The following is a 19,406-nucleotide window of genomic DNA, read 5'->3' as shown; positions in this document are numbered from 1 at the left end:
ATAAACAAACCTTTTATATGTTCATTAATATTCCCTAAGTTTGTTAACTGCCCCCCAATATATATCATACATACATATTTTTTAACCTTTTTGAAATGTTTAACTTTTTTCTATACTGATACCTGATCAGAGAGCAGTGCATCATGCACAGAAAGTCATTTTGGGGTCTTCTATGACCCCAGGGATCTCTATTAGCACAGGTGAATCCCTATGACATCACCTGTTATGTTATCCCTGTGCAGCAATCAGTGGGGTTCCCCTGTAAGGGTCCACCTTTACAGCAGAGGGTTCCCCAGTGGGATTCTCCTCTACAGCGGTCAGGGGAATCTTACAGGGAGTCGTTTGATTGCTGTGTGCAGCCCTGTGACAGCTTTGTCATAGGGCTGCATTCACACTGATTGTGTGACTAGGATATTTATTATCATTTTTGTTATAGGACAAATACTAAAAGGTGTGCATATTATTTCCGTATTATTCCTTATTATTCCATATTTCCATAGTGTTTTCAAATTTGGTAATCTAAGCGCTAACTTCAATAACACCCACAAATCTCAAAACTATATGTTTATTAAAATATAAAACTCGGGGCATTCCACTTTGGTTAGTTTGACATATTTCATGCCTCAATTTCTTAATCAATTTCACCCAACTCTTCTTTTCAAACACACTTTCCAAAGCCTCTGAGTAATTTTTTTCTCAGAATATGTGGAACTGCAGAATAGAATATACTCCGAGTACAGGGATGCCACACATGCCTAGGCTTGTCATGTTTTGTTGATTGGAACAAAATTGGAACATGCACTCTTCATTTTTTAAACTTGGAATTTTCAGACATTGCTTACCTGGGCCCATGTCTCACTTGGGACAGTTTGTCAGCTCCACAATTTATACTGCTTTAATAACCTGAGAGATCTCCCATTCAGAAACATATAGTTTAAATGGGCATAATGTAAATGGGGGGGGGGCTATTAGCTGGTCCAAAATTAGACAATGCCTAATAAAATAGTCTATGAAAATGTCAAACAAAAATACTCTTGTCCCAGTTTTGACCCTCTAGCTTCCTGACTAATTCATGACTAATTCATGACAAATCTGTACATGCATGGTATGTTTCTGAACAGAAATTGATCTTTTGTTTGCAGTTGCACGTGTAAAGTGCAAGAAATCCATAGCAACATTGCTATGTATGTGTAAAAACTATGAAAAAATGTTACTGATCAGTTCCAAAGACTATGACAAAAAATGTGATTCATTACAAATGCAGGGAAAACTTGACAAGATGCCCTGAGTCAAATGCGTAGATTTGGGAAAGTAAAAGAAGCAAAGATTGTGCATTGTGTTTTAAACTTTTGCAGTGAGGGGCAAAAGTTTATTTTTTTAATAGGGTTTCTTTTCTCCTTTTTTTGAGATGCAGGGTTTATTTTTTTTATATATATTTTGGCTTATTTTTTGCATTGTCACATATGGGGTCTATGATGACATAACTAGTAGGATTTTTATTACTAGTGCTCGAAAAGCTCATTGGTCATTGTCCACCCCTTCCCGTAACTAACAGACGTACTGGCACACATATTTACACATATGACCTCACGCTTACACAAGTGTACACTCCAACACACACAAGAAGAGGCTTGGGTCTTCAATACTACTGACAGATGTGAAATGACAGATTTGCTTAATTTAGTTCTGCTGCATGGATTTGGGTCTACTTACTCAGGAATGTGTGGTTGCCCCCTTCTTTCAACCAAAAAGCTGTTATGCATCCACTTTTTTTTCTGGCACAGTTCATTGAATTTCCCGACGTAGTTTGTTTCAAGCTAATCACACAAGGAACATAAACTTATAAGTAACTGCCTTCTTTTTTTATGATACTGCATGTTAATCAAACATTGTGTTCTAATTACTTATTAAAGCAAACATGCTCACATAATGCAAATATTTTGTACATTTGTTCATTTTTGGATCCATAATTCTCTCTAAAGCTGCAATGCTCCAGAATTTTCAAACCTAAAGCAGAATTATTAGCTAGCAAACAATCTACTGAGTCCAATGTGTCTCACAGTAGGCTACATTATGCAGTGTTTTGTATTTACTGACAGTAGAAAACCTGAATATCCAAGAAGGCCCCCAGAGTTTATGTTTGGATTATACGTTGGTTCACTAAATGTTGTTTAAGATGGAATGGAGGTTGCCAATACATTATATATCCCTCTACAAAATGTTCTTATACTGTTTCTAAATTTTGTGGGAAACATGAACAGCCTGAACTCCTCAGGATTTAGACAACCAATTTGATCTGGTTATATTTTGACAGGCCCATCATACTCTACAGTACTACTTTTTCCCTTTAAGCATACTATCCGTGGTATATTTAAACTGGAAGTAGTCCAAGAACTAACTTATTATGGTCTTGGAGAGTGCAGCACTCTGGCTAATGACATCACTACGGAGCCTGCCCATCCAACAGGGCGATCAGCCCAAGAGTCTGCCGCCTAGTCCTAGCCAGCCTACACCTAAATGTATCTCTGAACACAGATGTTATTTATGCTCTATTGGTTAATGATAACTTTTGTTCAGATGACAGGTCTACTTAAGAAAAAGCAAAGTGCATGTAGGAGGGAAAAGGGTAAAGAGTGAGGGTGTTATGCAACCGGGTACAACCTATATTTCATTGTAAACTATATTTACAGCTAATATATTCCCTGTGGAAAACTTTGTTCACATAACATAATCAGATGTGTTAGTAAAAGGCACAGCTTACCGCATTTTCCTTAGCATCAACTGATGGAGGTGTCCCTGCATTACTGTGAAAAAAGGGAACAGATGTATATACACAAGAATATATGCATGAACTTTGGGCACATTCCACGTTATAGCTTACAAGCGGCCCTCCCATCAGATTAATGGTGGAACTATAAACTCATAGCTCATAGGTTGACTGGCAACCATTTTTGTTGGGGCTCCTTTTACGTGTTTAGCTTGACCTGAAACATCTTCTGACAACTCTTAAAAACAAATGCATGCATGCCTCGGTTTGCTGAATCTAAAATCTATGAAATAAATCCTTTATGTATTTTACACTTTACATTTTCAGATTTAACAAATCCACATACAACATGACCTACCTTGTATTTTGTACATTTGAACAGGGGTTTGATTGTGGGGTTTCTGGGGAGGCCTGTGCCTAAAGCATGGATAAAAGGTAAAGTTATGTGTTAAAAAGACAACATTTATTACATATTTGCCATAAGAAAATAATGTTTCCTACACGGTGCAAGGCGAAGTACCATGGAACAACTTTATGAGATCATCTATTGAAAAAAGCTTACCGCATTTTCCTTAGCATCATCTATAACTGATGAAGGTGATTCTGCATTACTATGAAAAATAAGAGAACACACAAGAACTTTAGCTGATAGCTTACAAGTTGCATTCATCATAACATTAATCATGGAACTGTAATACCGCAGCTCGCAGGTTAAATGGCAGCAGGTTTTGTTTCTGCACCTTACAAGGTTGCAAGCTTAGCTTGTCCCAAACGTTTTCTGATAACCCTTAAAAAAATGGATGCATGGATTTGCTCACTCTAATATGTACTGGACTTAATGCAAGCAGCAAAAAAAAAAAAAAAAAACGTCTCAAATGTGCACTCGAATAGATCTTAGACTATCCCATTAAAAATGTAAAGTTAACAGAATTAAATTAACCCACATTTACTACTTAATTACTTAAAATACACCAAGCAACAACTGTAGTCTCGAAACTAGATCAATGCAATTTCAAGTATTGATTGAATATTGATTGATGGAATACCGCAATAAATTTTAATTATGTAAATGTTTAATTAATTTGTATAAATGTATATATAAAGATATATACATTGGGAACATTTTTTGTTAATAACAGTAACTTACATTATTTTTGACAAAAATGTCAAAAATACAAATCATAAGATGTTCATAGACTGGGCAAAATGTCAACTATTACATCTAGTAGAAGCCTGGATAGAACAACGTTCGGGTTAAATTTCCACTCTAAGGCTAAAATCCCCCCCCCCAGGTGCAGTTTTTAGTATTTTTATGACAACTTTAAACAAGGAGGTTCTTAAAAATAAATCCTTTATGTACTTGATAAGCTTTCATTTTCAGATTTAACTAAGCCGCATACAATAGGACCTACCTTGTATTTTGTGCATTTGAAGAGGGGTTTGATTGTGGGGTTTCTTGGGAGGCCTGTGGCTAAAGCATAAATAAAAGGTGAAATTACATGTTAAAAGACAAAACATTATGCTTTTACTGTAGGAAAAATATGGTTTCCCACATGGTTAAAGGTGAAGTGCTATGAAACAATTAATATTTGTCTATTAACATTAAAACTAATGCACATTATCACCGAAAAAAGTGTGAGTTATTTTATTTTTTTCCAATAAAATTCCTTTATCTTTCATTGTAGGCAGTAGGTGATATTTTGAGTGACTTTCACTGCTCAAACTAAATATTGTGTTGACTGTACATTGCATTGCTAATGAAGCCCTCTTTGTCCTCCATAGTCAGTGTTGGGTTCTGGGTGATTAAGCTATTCTGTTAAAACAACAGAGCTAGAACACACACAGATGGCTAATGTATATCGGTCTAAAAACCAGAAATGTTTTCAATAAAGAAGACAGTATTCTTGGAAACTCATTTTAAATATGCCTTAGTAGTGAAAATGGTGGGATTTCCCCTTTAGGTGACAAACATGGATGTGCACAATTTTCTGTAATCAGATTGTAAAAAAAAGTGCATGATAGGCAATTAAGGATTTCTATAGATTATATGCTTGGATGTGACAAAAACATACCACCTTGTTCATTTAGTGAAACAACTATTAGAAGACTAATGTAAGACTTGTTTGTAATTAAAAATTATTAACTCAAGAGTCAATCTTGAATAACTTTGCATTTAGTAAATGTAAACCCAAAACCAAGAATGCAGAAAATACATAAAAACACAAACATTGGTTTCTGTTTCAAATAAAATTTCTGGTAACCATGATAATAAAAGTAGATCATTTAGCAGGAAGATTCCATCAGCTGTGACAGTGACTGTCCCACTTTTGCCACTTGGCACTAGAATTGCTCTTTATACAAACTATTCAACATGTCAACATGACTACAAAGTAATAATTAGGCTTTTATATTCATACTAAAATTTAAATGAATTTTGCCTATTTTGTGCATTAGTATGAACTATGAATCTCCAAAAACGAGGCAGGGCCCCAGAAAATATGGGATTGGTTCCAAGTGATTAAGTTAAGTAGAGCAAGGGTGAGGTGAGGAAAATAGAATGAGGAAGAGAGAGAAAGAAGGCATGCCACTTACCTTATTATCTGATTGAATTGTTTAAGGTGTTCTGAGACAGCTGTGCCTTTGTCTCAGTTCTGTAGCGTAAGGGCATCTGGCAGTGAGAAGTATGACTCCAATAAAATGTAACAAGTGTAACTTCTCACATTTTACTGGAGTCATAATTCTCACTCCCACTGGGTGTTGAGAGTATTATAGACGGAGCTGTATTGTCATACAATGTTATACCAGAGTTTAGCACAATTGTACCATTTTGAACAGAACCCAGGGTAATGCAACTCACCAAAGTTGTAATTAGTTGTCCTCGATTTTGTATAACACTAATAGCCATTTTAGCTGCAAGGTTTGCTGCTGCCTTCTTAGTTTTGTCTTGTCCTTCCCCAAGTTTTTCATCATTCACCAGCACATGAAATGTAAACCTGGAACAGTTTAATGAATTATGTTTTTCTCCAAAAGACAACTGGTTGCATGTAGTCATTAACTACAAATCCACAGGAACGGTTTATACAAATATATATATAACTTTACCAGTGCAGAAAAATTGTGTTGCCACTAAAAACTGATTACTTAGCTCCTGACTTATACATTAGCTCCTTTTCAGTCATGTCATTGATTATTTATAGTGTAGCAACCAACACTAGAAAGATCTCTTACATCTAATAACATAACATTTTTAGGGTCAGTGACAGTGTCCAAGAAAAAAAATAATGAAAAAGAACCAAAGACAATAAAACAGACTTGCTCTGTTCCAAATTCACTTATGTGTTATTACTCTTTTTTTATTTACCGTTCATTTATTTGCGATGGGCAGCAAAAAGAAACAATAATAGAAATCAGTAGAGGATAGTTTATAATCTATACACTTCCCAACAAATGTTTAATCTATTGTACTTAGTTAAATGTTTTACCTGTTCAAAGTGCAACCCTATCCTTTTTGGTGCTAGGTGCCTTTGAAGGTGAAAAAACACTTTTTACTTCTGAAATTACAAACTTTACTATCACATTCACAGCTTTTAGCATAACTAAAATCATTGAATAAAAAAGGCTAGAGCTTGTTTTTTGTTTGTCAACTTAGACTTACACTGATCTCCATAGAGGCAGTGTCCATGCTATCTAACTAACCTCTCTAATATATATAACAACAAGACAAGCTTTCTTTAGATACAATTATTTTGATCGTATAATATAATATACTATAAAAAAGTATAAAATATGGTTAAAAAATGAGGAAAAAATGAATTTTTCTTAGCTTTACTGGAAAAATCTTTTACTCATGTACAAAAGCTAATGAAAAATCCTGCTAAATTCTAATATTTGTCCTGAGTTTTTAAATATCCAATGTTTTTATGTTTTTTCCTGCACGTTATAGGGCAATAAGTACAAGTAGCATATTGCTGTTTCAAAACCATTGTTTTCAAACATGTTCATACTGCCCCATGTCCTATTTGGGACGTTATAGGGAAGTAAGTACAAATAGCATATTGCTATTTCAAAATAATTTTTTTTCAAACATGGTCATACTGCTGCCCTGTCCATTTGGGACATCTTTAAAGCCAGACACTTCAATTTACCATAATATCAAATCATACCATAAGCCAGGGCTTGACAAATTTGTTGTGAATCTAGGCGCCAGGTAAAAAAGTTAGGAGCCAGGATTTTTTTAAACTAACAGTTGGTCAGGAGGGATCCGATCATCATCAGCCCACTTACTAAACTCACAGCGTTTGACCTGGAAGCACCCTGGATTTTCAGGTCAGTGCTGTTTGTTTTTTTTTTTAAATACATTTTTTTCATTTTTTTAACTCTTTCGATGCTGATGTTCCATTGGAGCACAGCATTGACAGATATTTAGTCCCCACAAGCTTGTGGGGACAAATGTTAACCCCTGCAATGCCACGAATGTGTCATACACAATTGTGGCATTGAAGGGGTTAACGCTGCACTGTCGCTCTCATGGAGTGATCAGGCAGCAGGGGGCTGTTGGGGCTGGTCTCCACACTCATGGCGAGACCAAAGAACCCTCTCACCCTGTCCCTGAAGCTGCCTCTGGCAGCTGGGAAGCAATTGCTGGTCTATAGACCAGCCACTGCAGGGGGGAGTCTATGATGACTGCTGTAGGCTTCTATGCCTACAGGAATCATCAAAGGGCTTGTGGGGGCTCGTTTTTTTGCTGTTGCTGGTCTGCCTGGGCTTCCAGGCAGACCACCGGCAGCAGAGCCCCTTACAAAACGGGAGTTAACCCCTAAAACGCCGTGATCGCGGCATTGAAGGGGTTAACGCTGCAATGTCGCTCTCAGGGAGCGATCAGGCAGCAGGGGGTGTTGGGGCTGGTCTCCACACTCATGTGGAGACCGAAGAACCCTCTCCCCTGTCCCTGAAGCTGCCTCTGGCAGCTGGGAAGCAATTGCTGGTCTATGGACCAGCCATTGCAGAGGGAGTCTCTTTGATGACTGCTGTAGGCTTCCATACCTACAGGGGTCATCAAAGGGCTTGTGGGGGCTCGTTTTTGCTGTTGCTGGTCTGCCTGGGCTTCCAGGCAGACCACCAGCAGCAAAGCCCCAAAACGGGAATTAACCCCTAAATGCCGCGATCGCGGCATTGAAGGGGTTAACGCTGCGCTGTCGCTCCCATGGAGCGATCAGGCAGCTGGGGAGTGTTGGGTGAGGTCCCCAGACTTGTGTGGGGACCCAATCAACACACAAACCCCTTCCCTGAGGCTGCCTGTGGCAGCTGAAAACACGATTGCTGCTTTTCCAGCAACCGCGTTTTCAGCCTACAGGATCACTCCGTGGGAGTGATCTCAGGCTCGGGGGCGGGCTCGGAGTGGCTGTGCTGTCTGCCCAGACTTCTGGGCAGACAGGAACAGCGCCCCCATGTGGTGACTCAGCCTCTTACATCCACAATTTTTTCTGGATGTAAGAGGCTGACAAAACCTAGGCGCCAGGACAAAATTCTCTGTCGCCATGGCGACCTGGCGCCTGGGATTTGTCGAGCCCTGCCATAAGCAACTACCAGCCTTTGCCATACTTTGTGGTAGTACCGTATTTGCTCGATTATAAGACGACCCCCCCAAAATTAATTTTGGAAAAGAAGAAAAAGTCTGAATATAAGACGACCCTATAGGAAAAAAGTTTTACCAGTAAATGTTAATTCATGTAAACTATGTAAGCTATTTTTTTAATAAAAGCTATGATTGAGAAAAATATTCTGTTTTTATTTACTTTTATTTTCCAACCTGCCCCCCCAGTTATGCACATCTGCCCCAAAGCTTGGCACTCTGCCCCCAGGCTTGCCACTCTGCTCCAGAAATGCCTTATACCCCCTATATGCCACTGTGCCCCATGATATGCCTATTGACCCTCTATATGCCTTTTAACCCTCTATATGCCTTTTGACCCCCTATGTGCCACTCTGCCTCCAGAAATGCCTTATACCCCTATATGCCACTCTGGCAGACCTACACGCTGCCCCGGCTACACATTAAGGGGGTTAAGTTCGGGGGGGAGACAGGAGGATGCAATTTGAGGTCCGATTATAAGACAACCCTGATTATAAGACGAGCGGTATTTTTCAGAGTATTTGCTCTAAAAAAAAACTCTGACAGATGTAGCTTCGACTCACGGGCCAGGCTTGGCTCATTTGCTCAATTAAATAAAACACCAACACACAAGATGGGTTTGAAAAGGCCACAGCTGTTTTATTTAACAGTCATTGTCCTGTAAAACCTGAAATAATAAACATAGATGTGTTAACAGAGACAATGACGTAACCAAAACCAACCTAGCTTGCCAAGTTATCCAGGTACCATACCACACACCAATTTTGGGAGGGGACATACCAGGATGCCCCAACCCGGACCTGAGGTTCCGAGCACCACTCCTTGCAAGGAACCTCCCACCGGTTATGACCACCAATGATCATACCACCACATTAACCCCTTGGATACCTGGCAAGCTACCGCCATGAGCCCATCCCTTGACACCTCAAGCCGGATGGGCTCCCTCCACAAAAGAAAGCTTGGCCCGTTCAAAACCCACCGCCACTCACAGAATCAAGAAATCTGCGCCAAATGCCTACAAAAACCTATCCAGCACCACAAACCAGCCCATCCACCTTTGCTGCTTCTGGACAAAGCACACCAGCAGCGTAACCATGACGCCCAGGCAATGCTCAATACCTCTCTAACTCACGTAAGGTGCTAACAGGCACGGCACCTGTACAAACCAAATCAACCGTCTCACGGTGACCAACCCTCACATCAGCAACATAAATGAACAAACTCATAACTGAACAAGTTTTGTAATGTTGAGCCACCAAGGTCCAACAACCCACACCAAAATTTCCATCCCACAAGCACCAAACCCTCTGGGTAACCCAGCTGCACAAACGCTATGCCCAACTGCGGCCCCCACCGACGGGCGCAGTTCTCCAACCACAGTTCCGCCACATGCCCAAAACTAGTGAATGCCGATAGGTGACCCCCACAAACCGGCACCCCCCCAGCAAGAAGAAGAACAAAACAATCTTACACATAACCAAAATTGTGTAATGGCAACCAAACCACCACCAAAAACTCCATCACCAAGCACCAAAACCCCTTGGAGACCCAGCTGCAAACCGCTATACCTAACTGCGGTCCCCGTCGGGGTCATTACTCTTGAGAATGGCTGATAACCTGCCTACCAAAAGAGGCCCGAAGAAAAAACCCACAGAGGGGAGAAGCAACCCGAGCCCCCCCCCCGACCACCAGCCTCAAACACCATTGGTGAGGCGGCCAAGCAGACCGAGCCAACATCCATCCTGATGTACCCGGAAGAACACAATCCGCTGATATAACCCCCAAAAGCCCATCCGCATGGCATCATAGGGCACAGTAGACAAACCAAACCTGCCCACCAAGACATCCGCACCAGCACTATCGCACAGCAACGTCCAAAGCAAAATTAGACAGTGAAACCTCATTAACCGCCTCCCACCAATCCCAATGGGGGGGGGTAGGAACGCCCACCACTTGATCCCACATCCGCAAACTAAGGAGCGCATCACCCAGCCCTAACCCATAGACCTGGGAAGGGATCGCCCCTGCCAGGAACCACCTGAACATGGCTAGGTGGGCCACCCACTGAATATACTGCCACCACAAACAATCCCACCAATGGCAATATTTGTGACCTTGGGAGTCCACTATACTGCCAGGCAAGGCAAGCCCCCGAATGGTGTACCCCCAACTCCATCTGCCGAGGCCACTTCCAATGAAGCAAGTTTTGTTGCGTTTTTTTTCCACACATATTTTACTTCAGGCATGAATTTAGAACTTCTGATATATGTCACTCTCAAACACCACAACATGTGTTCAGCTAAACTCCCTGAGTACAGCGATATCCACCATGCATAATTTTAGGAATTGCTCATAGAAATTAACTATTTTTTATTTTTGTTTACTAATCATATCATGATTAGTAAGCTTGGCTCCATCTACTTGGTGGTTGAATTTTTAATAGGAGCCGCCATCTAGCAAGAGGCAAAATCTCTCGCAGTGGTGCATGTGACCGCTTAATATGTTTGCATAAAATAATGAAAGTTAAAAAAAAAAAAAAGGTGTTAAAGAAAGTAATGGCCAGGTGGATGCCCAGTGGTTGCCCCAAGCCAGCAGCTGCCAGCACTCCCCTGGATGGGAGAGAAAACATAACAAGAAGGAACTTAACAGTGATAGAGACATAACATACTAATATACTATAACAATAATATAGGTCCAAAAAAGTTATGGTATACTGTATATTACATTAAATATGACAGTCATAGGATGCCACCTTTGCCACAAGTCAGTTTGTGAAATGTCTGCGTGGCTAGATCTACCCTGGTCTACTGTAAGTGTTATTAATGTGAAGAGAAAGCATCTAAGAGTAACAACAGATCAGCCACAAGTCTCACAGACACAATCAAAATCTTGTGGAACGACTTCCCAGATAGGTGGACGCTGCTATAGCTGCAAATAAGCTTATTAATGCCTATGTTTTTGGAATGGGATGTGCAACAAGCTCCTATACACTATATGGACAAAAGTATTGGGACAACTGACCATAACACGAACAGGGACTTTTATGGCATTGCATTACATAGTCATTAATATGTAGTCGGCCCCTCTTTGCAGCTGTAACAGCTTCCAGTCTTCTGGGAAGGCTTTCCACAAGGAGTTTAATGCGGGACAAACCAAGACATTTTGGACAATACTATTCTTACTTTGTGGGAACAGTTTGGGGAAGGCCCTTTCCTATTCCAACATGAACTTGCCCAGTGCACAAAGCAAGGTCCATAAAAACATGGTTGGATGAGTTTGGGGTGGAACAACGGAACCGCACAGAGCCCTGACCTCAACCCCATCTAACACCTTTGGGAAGAACTGGAATGGAGATTGGGAGCCAGGCCTTTTTGTCCAACATCAGTGCCTGACGTCACAGATGTTCTACAGGACAGATGGACAAATACTCCAAAATCTTGTGGAAAGCCTTGCCAGAAGAGTGTAAGCTGTATTAGCTGCAAAGAGGGGACATATTAATGTCTATGTATTTAGAATGCAATGTCATCAAGGTCCCTGTTAGTGTAATGGTCAGGTGCCCAAATACTTTTGTCCATATTGTGTAAGTGTGATGGTTGGGTGTCACATCATTTTGGTCATATAGTGTATGTTATTGTTTTACCCTTGCTGTACCTATTCTTTGAAATTCCCTACCCCATTCTGTCAGACTATTTCCTACGTACTATCAACCCACCTATTCAGAGAAACATAAAAGTAGGTCTCCTCTACCCCAGAGACACAATCTGTCGTGTTTGAAAACCTCTGAGTAGCTGCCGAGATCCCACCCCATGGCATCTGGGGGCTCTATGGTTTACTCCTTGAGGCACTCAACCCGGTGGGAATTTTGTGGGGTTTTTTTCTTCTTTTTCTCTCTCTTTCTCTCCTTCTTCCCCAATCCCCCCCCCCTCATTGCGGAGACAGGTGCACCCTCCACTCCCTCACCTGTCTCCTTCAGCTTGGGGGACATTTGAATGAGAGCTTCTCCCGCCACTGTGTTTGTAACAAAGTGCTTTTTCGCTGTAACCTGCAAGCAATTTTTCTCTGTTTTATCGAATTATATTTCATTGCCTCTTGACATAAGGCTCTCTTACATACACATGTGAGCTGTTACTATGCACCTTGTCTCTCATATATTGTGATGTGTTACTCCAGGTCCCTCACTACGATACTTTCTTTCCTTTTTACCCCTCACCCATTTTTACTTCTGTACCCCCCTTTTACCAAAAGATTCAAAAATAAAGAAATTTTGATTTACCCTAAAAGTAGGTCTCCTAACATCCTCAACCTGCACCCTAAAGAAACCACCAGTCCTCCTCACTTATGAGATCAATCAAATCATCCTCACACAAGCAGTCCCTTTCTCCACCCCCCCCCCCTCATAATCCCAATAGATTGCAAACGCACAAGATCAGAGCTCACTTCTTTTTTCACTGTCCCCCATTGTAACAGTGCTACAAAATCTGCTGGCACTATACAAATAAATGTACCATAAGATGACCCACCCCCCAAATTTGAATATTCATTTAGAAGAAAAAGTCTGAATATAAGACTACCCTATAAGAAAAAAGTTTTAATAGTAAATATTAATAGTAAACTATTTTTACATATTTAACAAAAACTATGATTGAGAAAAATGCATTTTTTGTTTTTATTTTCTTTTATTTGCCAACCTGCCACCAGTTATGCACATCTACCCCCCTATATGCCACTCTGCACCCAAGATATGCCTTATACCCCCCTATATCCCACTCTGCCTCCCTGATATGCCACTTTGCCCCCCTATATGCCCCTCTGCCCCCCAGATATTCCTTATTCCCCCCTATTTGCCATTCTGCCCCCCTGATATGCTTTATACCCACTATATGCCACCCCGACCTACCGATGCATCCCTAGACTTGCTCCCCATGCTCCAGATTCCCTGGTGTCTAGTGGGGGCAGCCGGCGGACGCCTGTGCGCAACCTCCGCTGCTCCCCGACACTTCAGCTAAGGCTTCTATGACTGAGCACTGGAAGGTCACATCACGCCGGTGCTCCTTCATAGAAGCCCAGGTGGAAGTGTCAGGTAGCAGCAGAGGTTGCCTGCGCGCATCACGCAGACGTTCACCGGCTGACAGAAAGAAGGATCCTGGTCTCCTGCAGCGCTGCGGGGATCTGGATCTTAGTCTTGTAGTTAGACCTCTATTTGAGGTCTTACTATAAGACGACCTTGAATATAAGAAGAAGGGTATTTTTCAGACTATTTGCTCTGAAAAAACCTTGTCTAATTGAGCAAATACGGTAATTAATTTTCAATTCTGTATACGCTGTTACATGGCCTACCTGAAACATAGGTCTGAACACAGCACAAGATTGCATATTATAACTACGGCCCACTATTACACTGAAATTCTTACCGGGGATCATGAGAAGGGCCTGTTGCCAAGACTTCACGATATTCATACGTCATTTTGTTTTTAATGCAGAGGTTTATAAGCAGTCCTTTATAATCTATATGATCTCCCATTATTATGAATCAGATCAATATACCTAGAATACAGAAAAAAGAAATTGTATACAATTACCTCATTTTAATTAATAATAATATGTACCGTATTTGCTCGATTATAAGACAACCCCCCAAAATTTGAATATTAATTTAGGAAAAAAAGAAAAACCCTGAATATAAGACTACCCTCTGGGAAAAAAGTGTTACTAGTAAATACTAATTCACATGTAAACTATTTTAATAAAAACTGTGATTGAAAAAAAAATTTTGGTTTTTATTTCCTTTTATTTGCCACTCTGCCCTAATTATGCATATCTGCCCCCAGATATGCCTTGTACCCCTTATACGCCACTCTGCCCCCCAGAAATGCCTTATACCCCTATATGCCACTCTGCCTCCCTAGTAAGCCACTCTGCCCCCAGATATGCCTTTTAATCCCCTATTTGCCACTCTACCTCCCAGATATGCATTATACACCCATATATGGTACTCTGCCTCCCTGACATGCATTTTAGCCCCCTATATGCCACTCTGCCTCCAGAAAACCATTGAACCCCGGCCCCATGCCACTCTTAACCCCCTCCCTGCTACTCCCCTGACCCACCAGTGCATCCCTTTAGTTGTGACCAGTGTTCAGACTCCCTGGTGTCTAGTGGGGCAGCTGGTGGAGGTCTGTGCGATGCAAACCTCCGCTGCTGGTGGCCAGTACTTCCGCCGGGGCTTTTATTACTGAGCGCCGGCATCACATCACATTCACCGGCTGCGGGAAGCGCACAGAAAACCTCCGCTGCAGCCGGCATTTCCGCAGGGGCTTCTATGGTGGAGCTCCATCATAGAAACCCCCAGAGGAAGCGCCGGCAGCAGCAGAGACTGCCAGAGAGGAGGATCCGGATCTCCTGCAGCGTTGTGGGGGATCTGGATTTTAGTCTTGTAGTCAGACCTCTATTTGAGGTCTGATAAGAAGACAACCTCGATTATAAGACGAGGGATATTTTTCAGAGCATTGAATAGTGCAGATTTCAGAAGGCGCCAGTGTTTTCTAATGCACAGATTTGCATGGCATCAAGAAACATCAAGATACATTGGAAAAGTGAGATCATTGAATTTACAATGGTGCAGGATTCAGTTATGTAAATGAGCAGTTTTATATCAAGAATGCTGTGAACATTCTTATAATCATTATAAATTAAGCTTTATGACCTCTGTATTAGCCAGTTCTGCGGGCCACTCACCAATATATTCAGCTCGCTGTGAGTCCACCTAAGCGACCATCAGCTGGGGTACAGTGACTACGTCGAAACCGAAACTCAGCCTAAGCCCCGCCCAGACGTCTACACTCACCCCTTCGTACCCGAAACTCCAAGGAAGATTGTCTCTTTATGCTATGAATGAGGCGTTAAATCTGCAACAAATGGGTTAACACTCTGCATATGGGATGGGCATAGGTATACTCCCAAGATTCGGTTTCGGTTTCCTGAAGTACAGGGATAAAAAGTAACGGCGTGAAGTACAGGCGCGAAATCGTAGATACAAGAGCCAATCGCTAATCCTTATGGTTTATGTAAGAGACGCCTGACCTGAACGTCAAAAAAGCTGATTAGAATACAATCATTTACTAGTAGAACTGCGCTGTTTTGTTGCAGTGCTATATAGTTTTTTTTTATTCTCTGCATTTGTTATTTCTTCTATTTTCACCCTCAGTGCTATCTGGGAGAAGCACACCCACTTCATACAGCACTGTCCAGCAGCACCTCGTACTGCCTCACAACACAAAACAGAAAGTCCAGCGCCTAGGTGCGCTTTGTGAAGAATTTTGGACCAGCCATTGGAGTCAGGAACACAGCGGGGTCACGTACTGCAAATGGGAGGCTACTCGCATATAAGCAGCCAGAAAGCACCCTAAGGGTGTGATGAAGGAGGATGCGAATGAGACGGTAAGGCTGGGAGGGAGAAGCTATGTGTGTACGTTAACATGAATGTATGTGTTTGCATCATAGCATGATTGTGTGTTTGTGTCTGAGTATCAATATGTGTGCATGAGCATCTGTGTTTATATGTGTATGAGCACCAGTGTGTATATGTGTATGAGCATCAGTGTGTATGTGCATGAGCATCAGTGTGTATGTGCATGAGCATCAGTGTGTATGTGCATGAGCATCAGTGTATATGTGCATGAGCATCAGTGTGTATGAGCATCAGTGTGTATGTGTGTATGAGCATCAGTGTGTATAAGCATCAGTGTGTATATGTGTATGATCATCAGTGTCTATATGTGTATGAGCATCAGTCTGTATATGTGTATGAGCATCAGTCTGTATATGTGTATGAGCATCAGTGTGTATGTGTGTATGAGCATCAGTGTGTATATGTGTATGAGCATCGGTGTGTATATGTGTATGAGCATCAGTGTGTATGTGTGTATGTGTGTATGGGCATCAGTGGCGTCTCCAGCTTTCATATTTAGGGGGGCACATGGGGGCAAAGGGGAGTAGGGGGCACAATTATAAAGCGCTACATATACACTAAATATATGTATATATATATATGCCTTAGTAAATAATATGTACTTATCTCTTTGAAGGAAAGACCTTGATTGAAATATGATTTCAAAATAACAGCTTAATTGGCAGTTATTTTTCATTCTTTAATTTTAGGCCCTACTGCTAATATATACTAATATTAGACCCTAGACTTGCGCCCCATGCTCCAGATTCCCTGGTGTCTAGTGGGGGCAGTCGGCGGACGTCTGCGCTCAACCTCTGCTGCTCCCCGACACTTCCGCTGAGGCTTCTATGACTGAGCACTGGAAGGTCACGTCACGCCGGTGCTCCTTCATAGAAGCCCAGGTGGAAATGTCGCGTAGCAGCGGAGGTTGCATGCGCGCATCACGCAGACGTTCACCGGCTGCCGGAAAGGAGGATCCTTTCATATTGGGGGGGGGGCACATGGGGGCACAGGGACAGGGAAGTAAGGGGTGCAATTATAAAATGCTACATATACACTATATATATATATATATATATATACGTTAGACATCCATTTTTAACTACATAATATGTACTTATCTCTTTGAAGGAAAGACCTTGATTGAAATGTGATTTCAAAATAACAGCTTAACTGGCAGTTATTTTTCATTCTTTAGTATTAGACCCTACTGCTAATATATACTAATATTTTTATCAATTCTCCGTTTATTGATACAGCGAATAAAAAGTACACAATATCAAGAATACGTACAATGCATATACAAATGTAACAATGCATCAAGATGTCATAGTACAAGCATTACATGGTGCAAATGGAAGAGCAGCGTCAACTTAAACCGCCAACAGCGGGGTCATGTAAAACAGTTGACATCGAACAGCTCATGAGTCGAGGATATGATTAGCGTATCACGGAGATAAGGAGGAAAAACAGAAAATCTCCATCAACAGTAATGGAAAACGAACAGAAAAAAGTATCCACAGGGAAAGGCATCGTCGGTGCATGTCTGAGTAGTAAAAAGGAGTTGAAACAAATGATAAACAAAGGTGTGTGTACCATGCCATTATATGACATATATTGTGAATGCATGTGCGTAGCAATATAACGTATAATGTACAATGCATAATGTATAAAGAGCCAGGGGTACAAGTCCGTCACACAAAAAAAAAAGAAAAAAAAATAATAACAATAAAAGGAGAGAACATGTCATCTAAGGTGAGCCGTCGGGAGTCCCGAAGATACGCCTGAAGTCAGGCGACGCAACAAACGTATGCCACCAAAACCAACGGAGGTCGTTCTGATGACCCTTACCTCTGGCGGACCAGATTAGGTCCTCCATTTGAGCTATAAACATAATCTGTTGGAGCCAAGTCTGTAGAAGGGGGCTTGGGAGATTTCCAAAAACGTGGGATGATGGATTTTGCAGCATTGAGTAAGTGTATCGTTAGGGAACGTTTATAAGCTGCATGGTGAAGGGGATTCATGTGCAGAATGCTTCACAAGGTGCGGGTCCAATGAAGGGAGGAATTTCTTATAGTAGGCGATCGTGAGGACATCCGGGCCAGGGCATTTGCCCTGTTGCGTTGTCTTGACCGCATCTACGACTTCTTCCAATAGGATGGGGGCGTTTAAAGACTCTATATCCGATGGGGTCAAGGTTTTTGGCAAAAATTTATCAAGGTAAGAGTCTAGCACATGAGTGAAATCAGGGCAGGTGTCCCGGACAGAGGGCAGGGCATACAGCTTTTGATAGAAAATGCGAAAACAGTCCGCTATATGAGGGGTGGAACAACGAGGTATACCCGTACTGTCGATAACACGGGGAATAAAATTAGCAGCCTTTTGTGAGCGGAGGGCTAATATATACTAATATTAGACCCTGCTGCCACTATCTATATAAATATTAGATAAATATTGGACCCTACCCAAGCATTTTCTTTGGCCCCCAGTTCCACGCTCCCTAGCATGCAATCACTCCCTCCGCTACAACACCAAAAAAATATATATTTGCCACACCGACTGCAGATCAGGGGAAGACTGTGAGAGTCAGTAGTCTTCCCTCCTTCTGACTGCACTGTGACATTGAAAGGTCCCTTTGTCCCCTCATTCACTTAAACATACCTCTATGTTACTTACTCCCTGTAGTTCGGGTATAGATCAAATAAACAACACATGGAAACAGCACATGCAACTGAATAAGAAAACAAAAAACCTGTATTTGCAGATATACATAAATAATGTATGGAAACATAGCATTGCAGGTATAGATTAACAGAACACACAAACCCAGTATTGCAGGTATAGCTCAACTGGAAATCACATGTAAACTCAGCAGTGAAGGTATAGATCAAATAAACAACACATGGCAAGAGCACTCCAGGTATTGATCAACTGAATATGACATACAAATCCTGTATTTGCAGGTAAACATAAATAATGTATGGAAACATAGCATAGCAGATAAAGATTGACAGAATAACACAGAAAGCAGCTTTGCAGGTATAGATCAATTGGAATTCACATAAAAACTCAGCATTAAAGGTATAGATAAAACCCCCTAAATTACAGGCATAGATCACAGCTTGCACACCCCAAAGCCAGCCTGGAATCCACACTACCACATAGAACCTACCAGCACCCAAATTACACACACATAGGACCATCTCTCTTTATAACAGCCCAGAATGAGTCAACATTGACCACAAACAGCCAAGCGTATGCCATCTTTGTCCTATAAACACGCTGCCTGTGCTATCTTTGTCCCATAAACACCCTACCTGTACCATCTTGGTCCCAGTGCTTAAACACCCTGCTTATACCATCTTTGCCTTTTTGACAAATCAATTATACACCTATGATTCCCACAAACACTCACTAATTCACTTTCATTCACACAATAATTTATTCTTTCACTCTTTCACACAAATTATTTACACATATTCATTAATGCATTCTCACAAATTCATTACTTCTCTCACTCATTCACACAATTCATCCACACATTAATTCATTTATTCTCT

General features: G+C 41.3%; 1 protein-coding gene across 1 annotated transcript in view; it reads right to left on the bottom strand.

The window, feature by feature from the left end:
• Positions 1 to 15,516, bottom strand: part of LOC128484310 (interferon-induced, double-stranded RNA-activated protein kinase-like) — a 31,076-nt gene extending 15,560 nt beyond the window's left edge. The window contains exons 1-8 of the mRNA XM_053460651.1: positions 15,135 to 15,516; positions 13,811 to 13,943; positions 5,625 to 5,760; positions 4,180 to 4,238; positions 3,330 to 3,378; positions 3,126 to 3,184; positions 2,762 to 2,804; positions 1,714 to 1,817 (exon numbers count right to left, since the gene is read on the bottom strand). Of these exons, the coding sequence (XP_053316626.1) occupies positions 1,714 to 1,817; positions 2,762 to 2,804; positions 3,126 to 3,184; positions 3,330 to 3,378; positions 4,180 to 4,238; positions 5,625 to 5,760; positions 13,811 to 13,920 (560 nt within the window). The 5' untranslated portion in view covers positions 13,921 to 13,943; positions 15,135 to 15,516. The remainder of the gene's footprint in view (positions 1 to 1,713; positions 1,818 to 2,761; positions 2,805 to 3,125; positions 3,185 to 3,329; positions 3,379 to 4,179; positions 4,239 to 5,624; positions 5,761 to 13,810; positions 13,944 to 15,134) is intronic.
• Between the last annotated feature and the right edge of the window lie 3,890 nt (positions 15,517 to 19,406).

This window comes from Spea bombifrons, chromosome 3, assembly GCF_027358695.1.
Source record: "Spea bombifrons isolate aSpeBom1 chromosome 3, aSpeBom1.2.pri, whole genome shotgun sequence".
NCBI lineage: Eukaryota > Metazoa > Chordata > Amphibia > Anura > Pelobatidae > Spea > Spea bombifrons.
Note: the sequence above shows the minus strand (reverse complement) of the source record. Positions and strands in the feature narration are given on the sequence as shown.